At 38.3% G+C, this 23,491-nt stretch overlaps 1 protein-coding gene across 4 annotated transcripts in view; it reads right to left on the bottom strand.

The window, feature by feature from the left end:
* Positions 1 to 23,491, bottom strand: part of LOC106074148 (metabotropic glutamate receptor 4-like) — a 45,036-nt gene that overhangs the window by 1,833 nt on the left and 19,712 nt on the right. For 3 of the 4 annotated variants that reach the window (XM_056012325.1, XM_056012327.1, XM_056012326.1), the window contains exon 3: positions 17,386 to 20,077. The exons of the other annotated variant lie outside the window; for it this stretch is intronic. In XM_056012325.1, coding sequence (XP_055868300.1) covers positions 19,541 to 20,077 — 537 coding nt within the window. In that variant the 3' untranslated portion in view covers positions 17,386 to 19,540. Of the gene's footprint in view, positions 1 to 17,385; positions 20,078 to 23,491 lie in introns of those variants that run through there. 4 annotated transcript variants of the gene reach the window in all.

Raw genomic sequence — 23,491 nt, 5'->3', positions numbered from 1 at the left:
TCTAAGTCGGATCCCTGTCGGATCTGCATATTCGCAAATAATATTCAAGAGGTGATTTAATTTTGATGGTCAAAAGTAATAATGTTTGAAAGATTCATTTGCCGTAAATTTAAATTAAATAAAAAATAGTAGATTAGTTTAGTATATTAAAACATTACAATATTGATCAAAACGTTTGGAAATGAAAATCTACACTTTTTTTTTACACTTTAAGTTTAGAAATTGAAATTCTACATCTTAATCTAGTCTATTTTAGTCTAAACTAGATCTAGAAATTCTAGATCTAGACTCTAAAATAATTTTAATTACAATATAAATCCAGATCTAGATATACTGTAATAAAATCTAGATCTAGTTTTAAAAAATCTAGATTAGATCTAAATCAAGATATCATTCCTTTTTTAAACGCGAGTCACATAACGAGGCTTAATAAACATTACTATACAGAGTTCTTTTTTCATTTCATTTGAAGAATTAATTCCATATAACGTCAGAGGGAAAAAAAACACTACGTCACACGGCCTAGCTAGACTAAAAATCGCCTTCATCAATACGAGCCATTTATCGAGTGTTCATAGACTTTGGTGCACCGAGTGCGTTCTTTAAGCATTTCATTTAAAGAATTCATTCCATATGACGTCAAAGGTAAAAAAAAAACCACTACGTCACACGGCCTAGCTAGACTAAAAATCCCCTTCATCAATACGAGCCATTTATCGAGTGTTCATAGACATTGGTGCACCGAGTGCGTTCTTTTAGCATTTCATTTAAAGAATTCATTCCATATGACGTCAAAGGAAAAAAAAAACACTACGTCACACGGCTTAGTTAGACTAAAATATATTTTCATTAATACGAGCACTTTTTCGAGTGTTAATAGACATTGGTGCACCGAATGCGTTCTTTTAACATTACATTTAAAGAGTCCATTCATATGACGTCAAAGAAAAAAAATTCCATTACCTCACAATAGGCTAGTACCGGTACCATAAAAAAAATGTCTTTATTTACACGAGATATTTAACAAGGGTTCATAGACATTGGTGCACTGAGTTCTAATAGAATTTATTTAAAAGGGATCAAAGCCGCATTGTTTTTGCGTTTTGTCTGTCAGTCGGTCTGTCCGTCATCTTGATATAAAAAAAGAACCACTAAAAGTTATTAAAAATTGATTAACCTTTATTTTACGTTTCAAAACATCGCAATAATTTTTAGGTATGAACACAATTGAAAAGTTTATATAATAGATTGTTCCGGATGTTTGTATAAATAGTAAAAGAAAAAGAGAATTTCAGATAAATGTAATACCGTTAATTACATTTTTTGGATGGTCTCGTATAAAAATTAGATGTACTACAGCCATGTGGAGAGATTTTCATACCTTACTTTGGAGTTTGGATTCTGTTTTCCTTAAAAATCGGAACATAATATTAACGATAATTAGATTTTTACATGTTTTAGGTAGAAAGTTAAATGTACTGTAAGAGAGTAGTGAGTTAAAATATTTTTCATAAAAATCCGTAAAAACATTATTTCGTAAATGAGAAGATTATTTGTTTATTAATTAGAAGAGGGAGTTCAAACAATTATTTGGCGTTAGTAGATTTTTAAATAAATTCGGAAATTTCTAGCGACGATTTGTAAGAAACAAAATCCGGAACTTTCTTTATCGATTACAAAACTTCTATGTTATGTTTTAGCAAGAAAATTAAATGTCTAAAAAGTAATTTTCAGTAATCAATTCTAGTAAATTACTTTTTTTTAAAGCCCCGAACAACCTATAGTCGATATTTTAAAAATTTGTTTAAAGATGAAAATACGGAACAATTTGATATTGATAACCAAATTATAGTGACACATTGTCAAATAATATAAGTGTAATATTAGTAAATTATGCGATTTCAAACAATCATTAGGCATAATTCATGTTTATAAAACAATATCCGGAACATTTTTACACTTAATGAAATATAAGTCAGTATAGAGATTTTGATTTAGCATTAATATGCTATTTACATAAAAAACGGAACATCTTATTATTGATAATGTGTTTTTGCAACGTTTAAGCATGGAAATTGAATGTAATATAAATTAGAAGAGCAAACTAACATTTGTTTGGGTTGATTAGTTTTGCACAAAAAAATCCGGAACAATCAATTTTTAGATACTTAAAACTATTGAGATGTTACGGGAGGAACATTAAAGTGTAAATCAGATTTTTAATAGCTTTTAGAGTTCTAGTTTTTTAAATCTAATCGTGACGGACAGACCGACCAACAGACAAAACGCACAAACATAATCTTCTTTTATTCGGATGGGGGCACTAAACAAAAAATAAATAAAATCAGATTTTTTAAAAAAGTTTAAGGAATTGGTTTAGTACCTGATCATGTAGCGACGTTACGCTACTGCACGAAAATCGCTGCATAAAAAGTCCATTTAAAAAAATGTGTGTGATATTTACATACAAAATGCATTATTAGCCTTTATAAACAAACAGAAATGTTTTATTTTAATTTTAGCAGCTAGTTGACCAGAAAAAACATCTTTAACTATTATTTATATTTGTTGTAAACATTTCCTGTACATTTTTAAAATATATTTTACTTAGTGACACTGAAAATACACAAAAATTGTCCATCTTTGTTAGCATATTGTAACATTGCCTCCCTTACATTTACGTAATTGTTTTAGAATTGGTGTATTTTTATGAAAAAATCGCTTGCATAATTAATATTATAAATTAAACGGTTTGCTTTTAGAAAACCAAAAGTAGCCGTTGCACCTAACCTTTTGAAGCCGCATTTAATGATGAAATAATATTTTTCATATCTCTTCTAGTTTTCGAGACGTGAGTGTGACAGACGGACAGACGGACAGACGGACATTTTGCACAAACCTAATAGCGGCTTTTTCCCCTTACGGGGGCCGCTAAAAATGAATAGCTAACACCGAGTGATAGAATTGGCAAATTCTTCATTCCATATGCTAGGACAAATTTGTACAAATACTCCTTCTTCCCTAGTGCTATTAGAACATGGAATGGGTTGCCTGAGCTAGCCAGGAAAACCAGTGACTTGGCAGAATTTAGGTCATTGGTTAACATGCATGACTAAATGCATAACTCGTAGGACGTAATCATCTTCTTTTTTGAAGTAACGTCTGTATTATATAAGATAAGAGAATATGTGCTGTTTTTACAAAGCTTATTTCAATTCACTCTGTCTATTTGTCTGGTAAAAAGTGTACATGTCATTTTTCCCACAGCCATCAAGCTGAAATTTTGCATAACTATTCATTATCATAGGCAAGATATGAATCAATTTTAAAAATTAACCAATTAGACAATTACATATTTCATTACTTTGTTAAATAGCAACAGGGGAAACTATTACTTTAGTATTCACCGATATGTCTAAATTTGTTGGGTTTAGTCCCCTTAAATAATTGTTAACGCATTTCCCCCTCACGCATTCTCTGATCAAGTTGATGTTTCAAACAATTATTTATTGTAACAAAACATGAATCAATAAACATAAACATTCAATTACTTAATTAATTATTGGTAATTAATTATTTGGTTTGATATCGAATAACTGAAATAACATGTACATTATTGGTAGATTTAGTTTTAAGGACGAGTTATTCCTCTTTAGATAAGCTTTGGGTTGTTGTTTTTTTTTATGATTTTTATATTTTGCTGTTTACAAAGCTTACATCACCTCACTCCGTCTGTCTGTCTGTCTGGTAAAAAAAATTATTTTTTTTTCTCCCATTCTTGAATCATCTCGAAACTTTTGAACATTTTTACTTTCCCCAAACAACGCACGAATCAATCCAACAATTAACCAACTAATTAAACAAGTAAATCAATGAGTGGTGATTAATTAATTTTTGTTTGTTCAGAAACGGGGAAATAAACTTATATTATTGAGATACAGTAAATGTACATTTTTTCCCCTGATTTAAGCTTTTTTTTTTTAAGGTATTTTTTTCTTGTTTTGTCTTGCTCAGTTCATTCTGAACTTCGATCCGTGATGACGTTTCGCACAATAACCGGAAGTGAAGATAAGACGATAATATGGGACACGTTCATTATAGCCAATCAAGAATGTCCGCATCTTTTGATCTAGGTCAGGGGTTCTCATTCTGTACTAACTCTTTGCAGGGTGGCCTTTCCCCCTTTCCTGAAACAGGCTGAAGAATCTTCCAAAAAGATTTAAGTAATAGCTGATCAAGCGACCGAAAGAAATACTCAGCTGCCTGTCGTCTTGGTAAGTGATCATACTTTTGTGATGATAGACCTGAGTTCGAAGCTCTGCACGCCTGATGTCCTGCAGAGGGATTAGGCTATGATGAAATAATCTGCCTTCCTTAAGGTCCGTTGAAACTTATTCAACACCAACAGCCTGTTATGAAAAACATTGCCTCCTCTAGGGATAGCGAGTCCCAGGTTAACAAAAAATTTAGAGGAATGGAAAAAATGGCTCAACTTTTTTTAACACTCGTCATATTTAGAAAGCTTATATCAACTCACTTTGTCTGTTTGTTTCTCTGTCTGTCTCTCTGTCTGTCTGGTAAAAGGTTTCTCTCACACTATTTTCCTATCGAATTGATACTTTGCACAAATACTCATTAGGCATAGTCAGGCACGAAACAATCAAACAAAATTAATAAATTCGTCAATTAATTAATGGTAATTAATTATTTTGTTTGAAACCAGCAGGAGAAAGATGTCTGGTCGTGCGGTTTGCGCTCTGGACTGTCGTTCATATTTTTCGTCCTGCGGAAGGTTTGGACTAGGAAGCAATTATCTTCAACTCTGAAGGAACATCCGAAACATGTAAAACATTTTTACAAACTTTTAAGTATTCACAGATACTTCTTAATTTGTAAAACTTCGTCCCCTTAGATCAGTGTTTCCCAAACCTTTGACCTATGTGCACCCCTTTTATCATTTTTGTAACGCCGAGTACCCGTCAACCACCCCCACCCCCATGTACTTGCATTTACGAGAAGAATGAAATGTTTTATGCAGGCAATAAATGTGTTGATATGACATTTTGGGCAACAATTTGAATTCTTGCATCGAGTCCTTAATTAATTAGACCATAATTTTTACTCCATCTTCCCTTTCCCAACACTGCCCACACTGCCAACACTGCCCACGCTGCCCACACTGTCAACACTGCCCACACTGCCCACACTGCCAACACTGCCCACACCGCCAACACTGCCAACACTGCCCACACTGCCCACACTGCCCACACTGCCAACACTGCCAACACTGCCAACACTGCCCACACTGCCCACACTGCCCAAAATGCCAACACTGGCCACACTGCCAACACTGCCAAAACTGCCCACACTGCCAACACTGCCCACACTGCCAACGTTCCCACACTGCCAACACTGCCCACACTGCCAACACTGCCAACACTGCCAAAACTGCCCACACTGCCAACACTGCCCACACTGCCAACGTTCCCACACTGCCAACACTGCCCACACTGCCAACACTGCCCACACTGCCCACACTGCAAACACTGCCCACACTGTCAACACTGCCAACACTGCCCACACTGCCAACACTGTCCACACTGCCAACACTGCCCACACTGTCAACACTGCCAACACATCTATTCCAAGCAATGTTGTTCTCTTGCATCATTTTTTCAACAACATTAACATTCCACATCAATTTCTTTTTTTTTTTTTATCTAACAAACACCATAGATTTGCAAAATTCGAAATATCAACATCGACTTGAAACCAGTGTAAATTAGCACCCCAAAGAATGTTCTAGAATACTAGAGAGTTAAATATGCGTGGCGATGCTAACCTTTTTTAAACCATACATAGGGAAATAAAATGTATATATTGAGACGCGTAATGAATGGCAGAGATACTAAAAAGGGGAAACATTAAAACAGTTCTCTGTTGCCATTTTTTAAATGGGTATATCAAAAAATATAAATCTCTTACAAATAAATATTCAATTAATGGGCTTAAGTTGTAATGTAATTATCCAGGGCAAAATCTACACAATGTAATAAAATATATTAACTTTTTGACTAAGAAAAACATCTCTATTCATTTCCTGATCTTTGTAGAATTATAATGTCAAGAAATAATAGGCCTATAACACCAGCTAAGAGTTTGTACAAATATAGCCCAAAAATAAAATATTATTAAAGAATGTGAATTGTATCATTAGTAATATATTTTAATTTATTAACAGAACATATTAAATGGGTATTTAAAAAAAAATCAGCATATTTAATGAGATGCGGTCGCAGTGGGCCCCGCACTTTCATAGGCGCCACGCTAATTCTAGGTGTAAATTATTAAATTAAACCATTATAACTTATATACTATAAAAGGGTTTCCTCGGCCTCTTGATTATCCAGGTCCACATGAAAAAATCCTTAAATTATCAGATAATGACAAAAACTCATAAAAAACTCCTGAAAAATAAACAAAATTGTCAATGCGATAAAAAAAAACGCATTGTCAGCTTTCATTTGATAAAATTTTATTGCGAAGACAAATGTATTTTCTAATACAAAATCTGAATTTTGACATTATTCTTATTCCTACCCAGACTGGGCCCCGCGCTATCCGTTTCGCATAGGGCCCCGCAATTATTAGGGCCGGCCCTGCGCGTACCCCACTTTGGGAAGCTCTGACATAGTTAATTGAACACGCCCAATCTCGGATCAAGTTGAAACTTCAAACAATGTATTATTGTACCTAACAAAACACGAATCAATTTAAAAATATAGCCTATTATTTAATTAATTATGTTTGTTTTTTTTGTTTGTTTCATATCGAATAACGGAAATAACGTCTACATTATTGAGAGATATAGTTGTTTTTAATTTGAAAGGAGTTTTAAAAATTATTTTGCTTGTTGTTTTTTTTTTTTGTGTATTATTCACGCTGCCTCCCCAGTTTAGTGTTACAAATACGCTATACATGGGCGTAGCCAGGGGGGGGTTCTTGGGGTTCAAACCCCCCCCCCGAAATGAAATCCCCCCCCGAGGGGGGGGGGAACGGAATTAAGTGACTGATTTTTGCTTTCATTTTGTTTATTTTAGGTGAGATTTTAATACTAAATCATCACTTACCACAGTACAGCCGAGGCAGTTTTGAGTTAAAAACCCTCTACCAGGGGGTTTTGAGTTTAAAACCCCCTACAGGGGGTTTTGAATTTTAACCCCCCTACCAGATGTTTTTGCAGTTAAATCCCCCTCTTCTATAAAACAAAACAAAAAAAATGCAAACAACAATCCCCAAATTCCAACAGCACAGTTGAGGAAGATTTTGATTTTAAAACCCCCTCCAAAATTTACGATAAACCCCATCTTCAATATAAAAAAAGCAAATTACACGCTCAAAATTCTATGAGCGTAGCCAAAGGGGTTTTGAGTGTAAACCCCCCTCTCCTCCAGTTGGGGTTTGAAGCTAAAAAGTACCTCTTCAATATAAAAGAAAGCAAATTACTCACTATAAAATCTATGAGCGTACTCAAAGGGGTTTTGAGTTTAAATCCCCCTCCTCCAGATGGCTTTTTCTATTAAAGTTTAAAACCCCTCCAGATGGTTTTGAGTTTAAAATTCCCCTACAGAGCGTTTAGAGTTGAAAACCTCTCTCTTCAATATTATTTTAAAGCAAACTAGAGTCACCAAATTCTATGATCGTAGCTAAATGGGGTTTTGAATTAAAAACAAAACAAAAAAACTCCAGAGATTTCTTAGTTTAAAACCCCTCAACAGATGATTTGACGAAAAAACTTTCCTTTTCGATATAAAATCTAAAGTGAAATACAGGCATGTAATTCCAAGAGCGTAGTCAAGAAAGGTTACAAATTTCTACCAGTGGCTTGGGCTCCATTAATAAAGTGTGAATAGTCTTCTGCCGAAATTGAAAATCATTAAATGTGTCTCAACAAAGATGACTAATACAGATTTTAGGAGTCAGTCATAGAGATCGGGTCTAAATCAAAGAAATCATATGCCGAACTGGAAGTCGAATCCTTAGTAAGGTTGTGACAGAGCGTCGCATGAGGTTTTGCGGGACATGTTCTCACACAAAATGAATTACGCAAAATAAGAGTTGCGGAAACAGCTTGCCGGAAAATGCACCGAACGGCGCGAGAGGGTCTAAGTCAGTAATAATAGCACATTAGGTTTTTGAAATAAAACTTTTTAATAGCAAGATAATGCACTGTAGATACCTCAGAATATGCATTTTGTTGGCTTTCAATACCAGAAATATATATATATATATAATTTTTTTCGCGGGGGGGGGGGGGTCAGAGGGGAATCCCCCCCCCCAAAACCCTCCCCGAAAAAAAATCCTGGCTACGCCCATGACGCTATATATTCATATTTGTTTGAACCTTTACTTAAACTAAATACAAAAGTTAATATAAATTTAAATTCTCACGGATGGTTAGCTCAGTCGATGTAATTATGTCTCCAGTACTTTCTCAATTATTAAATTGAGTTGTCTAGTTAATAAAAAGAAGGAAAGGACAGTCTGAAAATTAATTACATAACAAAATAAATTTCAAATGAAATAACAGTTACAGAGTTCCCTTGATTATCGCAGTTCCGACCCTCGCGGATTGGCTTTACCAAGGGTTTTCAAAAAGTTTTTTTTTAACTTTCCGGAGCTTCCGGTGGCCGACTCATGCTTACGCACATCATTGGGGAAAACAAACTGAATACGCCATCGAAGCGTCGTAAGAACTCGATACCCTTCCCATAATTTCTATAGATACCATGATAAAAAAAATGAAATTTTGGAAAATGATAAATAAAAAAAGTCTTTTGTAAAATTCGAATTTTCTTGTTAAATTTCAATCCGGGGGGGGGGGGAATGATTTTGTTACGATGACCTACGATCTACCCAAAAAAAAAACAACAACATTTAACTCTGTGGCCATATCATGGCTCACAAAGACATTGCTTCACGGAACAGTACCAGGAAAAAGAAGAAGAGGCAGACAGAGAAAGCGATGGGAAGACAACAACAAAAAAAAAAAAAGAATGGACGGGACTGTTATTGAAAGAAGCTCTATTTAAGACAAAAGACAGAAAGGAATGGAGAAAGACGGTCGACAGATCCCGTGTGGTGCCCCATAGTTCCAACAGACTTACTAAGGGATAGGTGAAAGTGAAGGTGAACATATAGTGCTAGAGTTCCAGATGACAAGATGCCCCTGAGGTTATTTTTCACGATGTGTTACTTGATGTTACGATGAGATCGTGTGGATCAGACAATGCGCTTTTTTGATGTCATAATTTTGTATATAGATCTCGCCGTCAAAAGGTTTCAGAATTCTCAAACAATATTGTGATGACAACTTTAAATATGAACTCAGAACTTAAATCTTCTTTCTGGAATTAGACTAAAAAAAAACATATTTATTGCTGAAGGGGTGAATGACTGTATAGAAAATACAATAAACATGCAATATGTGTTACCCTAGCTGGACCAAGTAAAACAAAGGACATTTGGGTCATGAAGGCTTTAGTCAAAGACTAAGACTGCTTTATTGATCCTTACGGAAAATTTGTTGTGATTACAAGGACTCTTTTCTCATATAAAGACAGCACAACGGCTATAAAATAAAATAAAAAGACAAACAATTAACACAAAGTAGGCCTAATATTAACGTATCTGTCCGATGTTGTTCTCTGTTGGTCCAGCCACAGGCTGGGAGACAGAAGCACATGACAGAGCATCATGACGTCGCGCTGTGAAAACTGGCGCACAAATTAAACAGCGCTGGCAGAAGAAAAGCGAAAGAGAAAAAAAAGCAAGGCCAATGACACTAGGTCCAGCTGGAATAACCTGCCCAGAACATTAAAAGGAGGGCCGGGAGGGGGGGGGTTGCGACAACCTCGGGGACCTCCACAAGAAACGAAGCCTCCACAGAAGAGATAAAAATATATCCGAACATTTCTAACATTTTCATATTTAAAAAAAAAAAAAAATTCACAATTTAACAGCTGGCAAAAAACGTCGTGAGTAAGAAGTATATGCCTCTTGCAAGTTCAAAATAATACAGCTCCGAATTAACACAGTGCCTCTACCAAGGGGCTTAACCCTCCACAAACTCAATAAATACACTGGTTAAAACGAACATTGGCATTATGCTTATTAACTATTTTGTGAAAAGGAAAGTGAGATTCAATTTGCAAGAACCTTATTTGTTTCTTCTAAAATATAGCATGCTTTTAGATATAAGTATTTTCAGCCATAAGTGGATCTTTATAGATCTTTCGAAAATTTGTAGGGGCTTCCACAAAAATACTGCCCCGGGCCTCTACATACTTAAATCCGGCCCTGAATATATATATATATATATAAACGAATATAAACAATAATAAATAAGCATTGTACAAACGACACAATCCCATCGTAGCTTATATTATCCTGAAAGCAAGTACAATACTTCCAGAGGCGTAGCAAAGATGGGAGAGGGATTGGGAGAAGTTGAAAATCCCCCGGGCCCCTACCTGATGGGGGCCCCGAAATGATATATTAAACATTACGTAAATTGCAGGCTCCCAAAAGAGGTCAAGCTATTTTAAACTTTTTTCTTGTTCTATGCCATACTTGATAAAACAGGGAAAAAAAAGTTTCCCCTTTCAGACCTATGGGGCAGATGATGTAAAGGTCATCTGTTTCTTCGACCAACGGTAAACGAGCAGGGTGTCATGAGGCCAGCACAACGACCAACCGCCTTTACTTTCCCCAACTTAAGTCAGGTACCCTTAAGAGTTGGGGGGATTCAGGGGCTTCCTAAAAATGCCGAAATTCAAAATCCAAGTCTTTACCGGGATTCGAACCCAGAACCTCAGGTTCGGAAGCCAAGCGCTCGACCTCCGCGCCCCTGATACAACAGTAAATGCATTTAAATGACAGAAAATACATACATTTTTTTTTAAATATCGTATACAAAATAACTAGCTTTAAAAATAAAACGAAGATTCGCTTCGCAGAGACTTTCTTCCGGCGTAAGGCTAAAAAAAAACGTTCAAGACAACAGCCCAGAGCGAATACTACATGTGAAAATCCAAAGTACTTGAGTTAAAGCTTATTAGCATTTGTTTATCATATCTTATCTTATATATTACAGATACAAAAAGAAGATAATTACGTAGTGCGAATTTCAGGTGTCAATCTAGTCAGGCATGTTAATCAATGACTTAAACTCTGCTCAGTCGTTGTTTTTCCTCGCTGACTCAGGCAACTCATTCCATTCTCTATTGGCACTAGAGAAGAAGATGCACTTGTATGAATTTGTATTAGGTTTTGAAATATTTTACGTACCATACTCTATGTTATCTTGCATAAAAATATTTTTAAAGACTGTTACAGAAGTCATCTATTAGGTATAACTACATTTGTTTATTTATTGAATAGAGCACATGTAAAATACACAAATGGCTATCAAAACTGACAAAAGTCATTTATAACATAAACAAAATTCTATATTAAATAAATAAGTATACATTTTGTTCTATGGAATGTGTAACGAAAAGCTGCAGTCTTTATCTTGACCTAGTTTTACGCAAGGTAAACAGAATGGCATAGCCCTATGGTCCCGGGTTCAAGAATTTGAGGGTGCCCCCCCCCCCTCCTTCCACTTAGAAACTCGAAGGGTGAATGTGACAAAGAAATTGGCCCTTGTGAGACCAATAGTTTTAGTAGCCCTCAACACTGACCCCGACATCACAGCCTGTGGGCACTGGAGACCATTAGCTCGTTTGCCACGTCCTACAGATATGTGACGTGGCAACTAGCTATTGTTCTCTACGGCCCATAGGTTGTGACGTTACAGTTCAGTGTTCCTACAGAAATGTGACGTGGCAACTAGCTATTGTTCTCTACTGCCCATAGGTTTTTCACGTTGCAGTTCAGTGTTCCTACAGATATGTGACGTGGCAACTAGCTATTGTTCTCTACTGCCCATAGGTTGTGACGTTACAGGTCAGTGTTCCTACAGATATGCGACGTGGCAACTAGCTATTGTTCTCTACTGCCCATAGGTTGTGACGTTGCAGTTCAGTGTTCCTACAGATATGTGACGTGGCAACTAGCTATTGTTCTCTACTGCCCATAGGTTGTGACGTTACAGGTCAGTGTTCCTACAGATATGTGACGTGGCAACTAGCTATTGTTCTCTACGGCCCATAGGTTTTTCACGTTGCAGTTCAGTGTTCCTACAGATATGTGACGTGGCAACTAGCTATTGTTCTCTACTGCCCATAGGTTGTGACGTTACAGGTCAGTGTTCCTACAGATATGTGACGTGGCAACTAGCTATTAATCTCTACTGCCCATATATTGTGACGTTGCAGTTCAGTGTTCCTACAGATATGTGACGTGGCAACTAGCTATTGTTCTCTACTGCCCATATGTTTTTGACGTTGCAGGTCAGTGTTCCTACAGATATGTGACGTGGCAACTAGCTATTGTTCTCTACTGCCCATAGGTTGTGACGTTACAGGTCAGTGTTCCTACAGATATGTGACGTGGCAACTAGCTATTGTTCTCTACGGCCCATAGGTTTTTCACGTTGCAGTTCAGTGTTCCTACAGATATGTGACGTGGCAACTAGCTATTGTTCTCTACTGCCCATAGGTTGTGACGTTACAGGTCAGTGTTCCTACAGATATGTGACGTGGCAACTAGCTATTGTTCTCTACTGCCCATAGGTTGTGACGTTACAGGTCAGTGTTCCTACAGATATGTGACGTGGCAACTAGCTATTGTTCTCTACTGCCCATATGTTTTTGACGTTGCAGGTCAGTGTTCCTACAGATATGTGACGTGGCAACCAGCTATTGTTCTCTACTGCCCATATGTTTTTGACGTTGCAGGTCAGTGTTTAAGCTTTCTATGACGATGAGTCTCGTCCATTTTCGATCGTAACGGTCCCGGGTGGAATGAATCCCTTCGTGCCATGGTTTCTACATCACAGGGTAAATGCTAGACGGACACAAATAAGACAACATTAAATAATAATAATAATAAGGTTAACTAGCGTCATTATGATTGTAATAAGAAATAAAGAACACTGAAGATTAACCTAAAACAAGGCTTTATTAAACTAGAACGACACATGAACTGACGAAAGAGACTTGGACTGTAGCACACTAAATCAATGTTGTGAACACATTCTCACGACGTTACACAAACATAAACAAATAGCAACTATTTCACCACATTCACCCCGCCTAGAATTAAAATAGCAAGTATAGTAATATAGTAGGCCAATAGCATAAATAAAAGAGAATGCCAGTGCCTGTAATACAATAGATCAATAAATAGTGTCGAAATATTAATTTCTCTTGTAAACAATAGTGAATGGTGATGCAAAGAAACCTAAAAACCAGTATATGTTGTATGACTTATAAACAATTACTAGTTTCTGTTTTAAATATTAACAAATAGTGTAGTAAGTAGACATGTACGTAAGTAAGTGAAAAGTAATCTCTAGTATCAGTAGCAAGAGATAAACAATGCCAGTTTATGTAGAACATATGTAGTGCAATAAAGGAACAACTCTAGACTCTATAGTTCGGTCTGGTTCTTCTCTCTCTCAAGTTGTAACGGGGTTGACTATCCTGTTCTACAGTTTGGGAGTCACTAGTGAGTTCCTGGGCGTCAAGTGGGGTATTTTCAAGAGGAAGCGCTCGGAGGTCCTCAGAGCCTACCAGGGGTTCTTTCCTTTCTTGTATCACCGTAGGGGTGTTGACTGGTACTTCCGTGTTTTGAGTTTCTGGAGGATATTCATTATCCTCACCCTGAGGGAAGAACGAAGGTTCACTTGTTGTTGTGGATGGGGAGGGGGTGGGAGCCAAGCGTCTTAGAGAGACCGTCTCCTCTTTACCGCTGGGCAACCGTACGACAGCATATTGGGGGTTGCACATCAGCAATTCGACTTCCTCCGTGAGAGGATCATACTTTGAAGATCGGTTCTCTCTTCTCAGCAACACTCTACCTGGGCTAGATAGCCAAGTGGGGATAGATATCCCGAAGGAGGATTTCCGGTTGAACCGGAAAACTCTCTCATGTGGAGTTTCGTTTGTTGCCGTAGATAGTAATGATCTAATCGAGTATAGGGCCTGGTTCAAGACAAGCTCCCATCTCGAGATCGGGAGATCGAGGTCTTTCAGTGCTAAAGTAACAGCGTTCCATAGAGTTTTGTTTAGTCGTTCAATTTGTCCGTTGCCTGAAGGATTAAAGGCGGTTGTTCTACTTGTAGCTATTCCCCTCTCGTGCAGAAAGGATTGCACCTCCCTCGACATAAAGGACGTGCCTCTGTCAGAATGGACGTACTCTGGCATCCCAACAAAGGAAAACAGCTGATTTAAACACTTTATGACAGTGGATGAGGACATATCGGGACATGGGTAGGCAAATGGGAAGCGTGAGTACTCATCCACCATTGTTAATAAGTATTTATTGTGAGTAGCAGATGGGAGTGGCCCCTTAAAATCAATGCTTACTCTCTGAAATGGTTGGGTAGCTTTGATGAGGGTGCCTGAAAACTGTTTGAAGAATCTAGGCTTCAGTTCAGCGCAAGTTTTACATTGGTTTACCACTTTGCGGACGTCCTCGCAGGAAAAAGGTAAGTTCTTAGTCCGAACGAAATGGAGGAGTCTCGTGACCCCTGGGTGACAGAGGTTGTTGTGTAACAGTTTGAGGTCTTCTCCAGTCATTGCTGACGCAAAGTGGTTCCTTGAAAAGGTATCCGCCGCAGCGTTTTGTTTCCCGGGTCGATATACGACGTCATATTGGAAACAACTAAGCTCCAGTCGCCATCTTTGAATCTTTTCGTTTTTGATCTTGCCCTTGTTCTGCTGGTCAAACATAAAAGACACTGAGCGTTGATCTGTAACCAATGTGAAGGGTCTACTGATAAGGTAATGTTGCCATTTTCTCAGGGCTTCTACGATAGCGTATGCTTCCTTTTCCACTGCTGAGTGTCTGCGTTCACTATTAGTGAGTGTTCTTGAAAAGAAGGCGACAGGACGGCCGTCTTGATTAAGAGTGGCGGCAATCGCGATGTCAGAGGCATCTGTTTCGACTGTTAGTGGTCGATTGTAGTCTATCGTCGACACAGCAGCGTTTTCAAGTTCGTGTTTTAGCTGTTTAAAAGCTTGTTGTACTTGTTCAGGGGGAGGAAAGGCTTTGTTGTTCACCAATAAATGGATCTTGTTGGAGAAATTTGGGATCCATTGAGAATAATAATACAGTAGTCCAATCACCCGCTTTTGTGATTTCATGTCTTGTGGTGGAGGTAGGTTTCTCAATGCTTGAAATCTTTCGGGGTCTGGTCTTAATTGCCCTTGTGAGATTTCGTAGCCTAGGAGGCATACTTTATTAGTCGCAATAGCACTTTTATCATTGTTGAAGGTGATACCGTACTTTTTAGCGGCATTGAGAAATCTCTGTAGATTCTGGTCGTGGCTAATGGAGTCAAGTCCGCAGATGGTAACGTTATCCACGTAAGCGAACGTGTCCTGTAGCCCTGCCTCCTCAATTATTGTGTTGATCGTCCTTTGAAATGCGGCGACTCCGTTTGTCACTCCAAAAGGAATGCGGCAAAACTGATAAAGCTTTCCGCCAGCCTCGAACGCCGTGTACTGCTTTTCATCATCCCTGATAGGTATCTGGTGGTAAGCGCTTTTGAGGTCAAATGTACTGTACATTGAGTATTTAGATATTTCCTGCACCAGTTCATCCACTTTTGGCACGGGATACGCGTCGAGGTAAGTGAATCGATTGATGGTTTGGCTATAGTCGATAACCATTCTCTTTTTGTGCCTTTCATTCGTTGTTACAATTATCTGGGCTCGCCACGGGGACGTGGAAGGCTCAATAATTTTGTCAGATAGAAGTCTCTTGATTTCAGTTTGAATGAATTTGGAGTCAGGCATAGAATATTTTCTAGATTTAGTGGCTATGGGATGGCAGTTAGGAGCCAGATTAGCGAAGAGGCGAGGGGCTTCAACTCGTGCAGCTTTCAGCGTACAGACCTGGAGAGTGCTTCGTTTTCCTTCAAATGGGATCATCAGTTTTTCGTGCTGGCTGATGAAATCTAGCCCTAAGATTACATCAGATACTAGTCCATCTAGTAGTGAGAGCTTAACACTTTCATATTGTTCATCTTTGTACTTTATTTTAGCGAAAATATGGCCGTGAGTAGTGCGAGAAAGATGTGTAGAGGCCATGTAGATTCTGTTTCTGGACGTTTCTAATTTCCATTTGTACCTTTTAGCAATTGAAGAAGATATATAGCTTTCACTGCTCCCCGTATCTACGAGAGCCTTCAATGGTACTCCATTGACGAGTATTGAAATAGTAGATTTAGTAAGACCGGACGCTGGTGTCGATGCCCAGGAAGATCCAACGGTTGTAGTCCGAGACGTGTCATCATCTGCTTTCACTATGGCTGAGGTTGTAGATTTGAGTGTCTGTCTGGTCGATTTACAGACTTTCTGGAAATGGCCCCTCTTACCGCACAAGTTGCATGTAGCGTCACGGGCCGGACATCTAAAGCGTTGATGTGGGCTGTTTCCACAAAAGAAACATCTTTTACTAGTCGCCGCACTCACCTCGTGTTCTACTTTTGTCATTGGAGAAAGGCTCTCCTCGTCGGCGCTAGCTCCACAGGGAGTTTCAGAGTGGATGTTATACGCCATGGCATGGTTATGGGCATATTCGAGTTGTCTTGCCTCTTCATAGGCGCACTGTAGAGTTAGAGTAGATTTCTCTAAGAGTCGCAGCCTTATGCTGTTTGAAGCCAGTCCAGTAATGAAGGCGTCTCTTACGAAGATATCTCTGTGTTCTTCAGCGGTGACAGCTTTGAAGTCACAGTCTTTGGCCATACTTTTAAGCTTAAGTAGGAAGGAGTCAACGGTTTGTCCGTTCTCTTGTCGACAAAGAGTTATCATGTGCCGTGCAAAAATTTCGCTTTTAGGCTTCACGTAGACATTTTGTAGAACTTTGATTGATTCTTCGAACGTTGTACACTCACTTATGTACTGAAATACGCTCGAAGAAACGTAGTTTTCTAGTAATTTCTTTTTGTCAATCTCGCAATGAGAGACTGAGGAGATGAAATTCTCAAATGTTCTCAGCCAGTGCAGCCACTTCTCGGCAGCCGATGGCGAGCTAGGCTCTATGTCTAGCTCTTTTGGCCTAAATAGACGTTCCATTTGTATTACTACTTATACTTACAGACTGAGAATAGTGTTGAACGAAAATCCAAAAAGATACGTGAGGCACATAGATCCATGAAATTGAAAATTTCTAGTTTAATAAATTGTAATAAGAAATAAAGAACACTGAAGATTAACCTAAAACAAGGCTTTATTAAACTAGAACGACACATGAACTGACGAAAGAGACTTGGACTGTAGCACACTAAATCAATGTTGTGAACACATTCTCACGACGTTACACAAACATAAACAAATAGCAACTATTTCACCACAATGATAGCAAGCAAATTTCAGGCGTTGCTTTAGAAATGAAAATTTTTTTTTCAGCTCAGCCAAAGTCTCTATTGGACGATATACTGCAGGGCTTGCGATGATTTATAATGAAATTGAAAGCTTGCAATTCACACCAAACCATCATGACAATTATTTGTTATTAACTTTTTGCTCATTTCCATATGGGACTTTTGGAGTTTGTGTCTTGTTAGAAGAACATAGATATCTACCTTGAATTAATGGGGTCACCCGCTGTATAGCGTATGTAATTACAGCATTATGCATTAACAGAATTAGCTCGATTATCTAAATATTAATAAAACTAAACTCAGAGTTTGCTCCCTTATATTAGACAATGGAAACATTGGGGAAATTAACAGAGTTTTCTCTCTAGGTAATTTCAAAATTATGGTCTAACATAGTTTTCTTCCTTATCTAGTTAATAATGACACTGTCTTCGATTCCGAAGTTTAAGGATGAGTGCAGTGTTTCACATGACTACCCAAACCCAGTTTCCACCTGATCTAGTTAATTTGATCATTATAGGCTAAACTAACAGCATTTTCTCTCTATCCGTGGTAATAACTATCATATGAATTAACAGAATTTTCTCTCTTATTTAGGTGAACTAACAGAGTTTTCTCCCTTAAAACATTATGAATTAACTGAGTTTTCTCCCTTGTGGCTGTCCCAGCGATGTACTGAGCATCAAGGTAATAAGATCTGTGTGTAAGATTTAACAGCCTTACATTTTTCCTCACTCTTTATCAACTGAGAGTTTACAAGGAATTTAAATATAGAATTTAAATGGCGATTTCTTATTGCCTGAAATACAAAGGTTTAGATCATCACACCAGAAACATACAAGCGCCTTTTTTAAATGGAGTAGGGGGTGAGGTGGATGGCATTGAGGAAGACGCTATTAATTTACATCAAAGAATGGGGACTCGGTACCTATACAACAAGTGATTCAAAGCTCCACCCCTTCTGTTCAATATTTCAATATAAGAGGTAATCAGAATGTACTGCTTGCGTGCTGCAGTGGTCAAAGTTGGTATACGAGGAAAACTGTGTGGCCAACACACAACAAAGAAACCTCGTTTGTCAAGATTAAAATTAGTCATCCGTTGTTGATGTTGTTTTTTATGTGAATCAAGTCCAGCTCACATGACGTTTGTGGACATGTCCAGCTCTTTTGTTTGGAAACAGGTCCAGCTCACATGACGTTTAGAGACAAGTCCAGCTCACATGACGTTTAGAGACAAGTCCAGCTCACATGACGTTTAGAGACAAGTACAGTTAACATGACGTTTCGAGACAAGTCCAGCTTACATGACGTTTCGAGACAAGTCCAGCTCACATGACGTTTAGAGACAAGTCCAGCTCACATGACGTTTAGAGATAAGCCCAGCTCACATGACGTTTAGAGACGTCCAGTTCATATGACGTTCAGAGACACGTCCAGCTCACATGACGTTTAGAGACAAGTCCAGCTCACATGACGTTTAGAGACAAGTCCAGCTCACATGACGTTTAGAGACAAGTCCAGCTCACATGACGTTTAGAGACAAGTCCAGCTCACATGAGGTTTAGAGACAAGTCCAGCTCACATGACGTTTAGAGACAAGTACAGTTAACATGACGTTTCGAGACAAGTCCAGCTTATATGACGTTTCGAGACAAGTCCAGCTCACATGACGTTTCGAGACAAGTCTAGCTCACATGACGTTTAGAGAATATTTCAGCTCACTTGTCATTTGGAGATAAGTCATGTCACATGTCCTTTGAAAATAAGTTGGTTTTGACCAGATTCAACAGACTAATGTCAAGATGGAATTTTTTGGGCGGACTTGGATTTTATTGAGTTTATTCATGGCGTTGGCTGGGTCCCATTCGGTTATCCCCAAAAGGGTTTTTGAAATCAAAACTTTTCAATCGGCAGTCAAACAATGAACCACTCGGCCATCCAATGATAATGAAGTTAACATAATGTAGGCTACGTCGTAGCTCGCTCAGGTTGTTGTTGATTGGCTGATGGTGCTCAGCCTCGGCAGAGGCGTGACCCTGTTGGAGATGGACAAAGCCGTGGCGGAGAAGGAAGAGTTCATGGAGCCTACGTTCCTCAGTACGCTCCCCCTGTTGCTCTCGGTCTCCATCCCATCCACGTACACCGCCGCGTAGATCTTGGGCAGGAAGAGAAACACCAGCGCCACCGTGTGGTTGATCAGCAAGGTCATTGACAGCAGGAGCACGCGGACATTGTCCTTGGTGGCGGTGAAGTAGGTGGCGATGAAGGACAGCCAGATGATCAGGGCCGTGGACACGCACATGGTGATGAAGCGGGACTCGTTGAAGTTCTCGGGCAGCTTGCGGGTCTTGAAGGCGAAGATGGAGCACAGGGTGACCAGGAAGAGGTTGTAGACTAGGAAGGAGATGAGCCCTGGGAGAGTCATGTCGCAAGAGAGCTCCACGAATTTCTCAGTCACCACCGGCTGCCTCTTTCGTGCTGTAGGCGTGTAGAAAACATGTATGAAGATGCAAATAATGACCTGAGTAAGAAAAAAAAAAGAAAAAAATATTTTAAAGCAACTTCTTTCATAGTATCCGTTCCAACTGCATTTATTTTAAAGAAGAAAATAAGTTTTAGTTATATTTTTGAAGGCGCGGTGGTTGAGAGGTAAAGTGCTTGGCGTCCGAGCTGGGGGTCGCGGGTTCGAATCCTGGTGAAGCTATTATGGGTACCTGACATTAGTTGGGGAAAAGTAAAGGCGGTTGGTTATTGTGATGGCCACATGACAACTTCGTTAACCATAGGCGACATAAACAGATGACCTTTACATCATCTGCCCTATAGAAAAGACAAACACACTAACGCCTCCACGTCCAGACCATGTTATACTGTTGAGCAGTCAAGGTTAGTGAGAAGTTGTATATAGTTTAGGATCATTTACACTGTTCATTAGCAACTTATTTAAGAAGGTTTAGCAAGTGTATATACATATCTGTTATTAAAGAAGATTTTTTTTTTACTAATTATTAACAAATTCTAACTTGGTCAAGTTAGTTTTAAATATGTTATTTTTTTTAAGTAGAAGTAATCCGAGAGTTTCTTAGTGAAAATGGACACAATATATCGATATAGACATGCGTTCAATTACTGCGCCGCGCTTACTTATGTTTCTAGCATTGTATATTTTTATCTATGGCGGGTATAGACATACATAAATATAGACTGGAAAAAGGAAATAACTTCATGTAACTTAAAAACATGTATATCTATTGTTGTCGGATTTCCGAATTCTGAAAAGTTGCATGATCTTTAGTCTTAGAGATTAAACAAAACCACACTGCTGTATAATAAAGTACACAAAATTGCAAGTCACAAATTTTCGTTTCATAAAACTCTTGTATCGGCCAGTCTATATTTATTTATGTCTATGGTGGCGGGTAACTAGATAGAACTTGATTTTTGTGTGCTTCCGGGGTGGAGATTATACAAGTGTTGATTGAGTTCTAAGAAAATGTGTGAGCCCTTTAATTAGAACGAAACATTCTAATTAGTAACACTTGTCGCTTCTAGCTCAAAGTAAATGTAACTAAGTAGTCGGCAACAATAATCTTACTATAAAGCGTCCTTGACATCAGGGGCTGACTGTGTGTCAAAATAGGCCCGGGCATTTCTATTCAATCAGGTCCATAAATTAATTATCATTTGATGGACATCCAATTAGAGGTAAACCTGTCCCCAAAATCATTATGTTTGAGGATTGATAACTGTACACATGCATACAGTGAGCTCTGTGTTTTATAAGAAAACATAGGCCTTATGTTGCTTTTTAATCGTTCAGTGTGTAGGCCATAAAGGGATGAAGCCTACTAGTAGCAATGTCTACGGATGTAGGCTATTACATTATTTCGGAAAATTTGTTATATTATATTAGTATTACTCTGTAGAGCTATTTCTTTAAAACACGACGTTCAGTGACCCCTTTTATAAAAGAATATTATAAAACCTTTTTTATTATTATAGCTTTTATATAGCGCTACTTTCATGCTTATAGCATGCTCAGAGCGCTTTTGGTCCAATCTCATTTGTGGACCGGTGGGGGGAGGGGGTATCTAGGAGTTGGTTTTCCGTGCTGCCTTTAGGCGCTCAGTAAACACAACTCTGCCCGAGTGTCGAACCTCGAGCCCCCTTCTAGGTAGCCAAGCCAAGCCAAGTTCAAGCGCACTTGGCCTCTCGACCACGCTTCCCTTTCACAATTTTATATATAATTGCATGCATGCGGCCCTTTTCCGTGGCCCTACCGAACCTTTTGGGTACCGGCCCACCGAGCATTTACCGAATACCCATATAGCCCCTGCTTGACATTTGTTCCATTTTTCCAATTTACATTTTCGTAAGTTTTTCTGTAGGTTCCATTAACCCTAACCTTACTCTGCCTACACATTTCTCCACATTGATTTCCATCACATTCCTGTATTTTGTAGCTTAAAAAATGGAAAGAGGATCGCTCAAGAAGGTAAAATAAACCAAGGGAGATAAACCATGTTAAATATTTGTCGTGAATGCTCCATATAAACAAGAATTAGGTCTGAATTATTTACGCTTTTAAAAAAATAACGTTTTGGCGGAGTAGAAAAGAATTGCTAAATCTGGGCATTTTTGTCTTCGGATCAACGTATTAAAAAAAGGCATTATATTGCTTTGATATACTCAATAGCTCAACATTAACTCAATGAATGGCTTGTGGTTGAGATCTAACTCTTGATTTAGTTCAATGACATTGAGAATCTCAACCTAATGGATCAGATTTTTGTATTCTATTCAAACAGAGCTGCTCGACATACAAGCGTCGCGTTTCTAAGCATATAAGTAGCTAGCTACCTTTTTTAAAACCAATAATCTTGTTTTAAATCATGGATATTAAATTACTATACACTCGCATCACCATACACACATGAGAACAGATGCGCTCAAAGATTTCGAAATTTTATATCTTATCAAAGATTCCGAAATTAAAAATCTTATCAATCTAAATTATATTTTGTAGCCTTTCCGTAAAAAAAAGAAAGATAACATTTTGTAGATGATGTAAAGGTCATCTGTTTCTTTGGCCAACGGTTAACGAGGGTGTCATGTGGCCAGCACAACGACCAACTGCCTTTACTTTTCCCCAGCTAATGTCTATATATGACAATAGTTGCACTTGATATGCAATATCTAATCTTATCGATCTTAATTATAATTTACAGCCTTTCCGTAGTAAAAAAGACTTTGCAGATGATGTAAAGGTCATCTGTTTCTTTGGCCGACGGTTAACGAGGGTGTCATGTGACCAGCACAACGACCAACGGCCCTTACTTTCCACCAACTACTGTCAGGTACCCAAGAGAGCTGGGTGGCCTTAGGGACATCATACAAGTCCCAGTCGTTACCGAGATACGAATCCGGGACCCTTCGGCTCGGAAACCAGGCGCCTTACCTTTCAGTCACGTCGCTCCATTTCATTAGTTTCCCTGAATTGCATTCCTCTGTCAGATATGTGATGATGTTAAGCGGCTAATATAAAAAAAAATTAAATTGACAACCAGAGGATACACGCTTTGCCTGTATCAGATGCAGGAAAAATAAAGAGCTTATCTAAATGGAAGAACCGCAAAATCACTGCCATATCTCTCAAAACTGCAAAGCTTAACTCCCTTTTTCTATATAAAACAATTAATTAATCACCACTAACTGATTACATTATTTTTTATTAGTGTATTTTATGGACTATGAATAATTATGTACACTACACGCTTAATCAGAGAAAGGGAACAGGGAGATAAATGTGTACAATAGTTGTAGAAAAAAGACAGACAGACAGACGGACGGACAGACGGAGTGAGTTGATATAAGCTTGTAATGAATGTATATTTCTTAATTTAACAACAAGAACAAAATCAAGTACGTAACATTC

The sequence above is a fragment of the Biomphalaria glabrata genome, chromosome 15 (assembly GCF_947242115.1).
Source record: "Biomphalaria glabrata chromosome 15, xgBioGlab47.1, whole genome shotgun sequence".
Taxonomy (NCBI): Eukaryota; Metazoa; Mollusca; class Gastropoda; family Planorbidae; genus Biomphalaria; species Biomphalaria glabrata.
The sequence above is the reverse complement of the archived record's forward strand: the minus strand, read 5'-3'. Positions and strand labels throughout refer to the sequence as shown.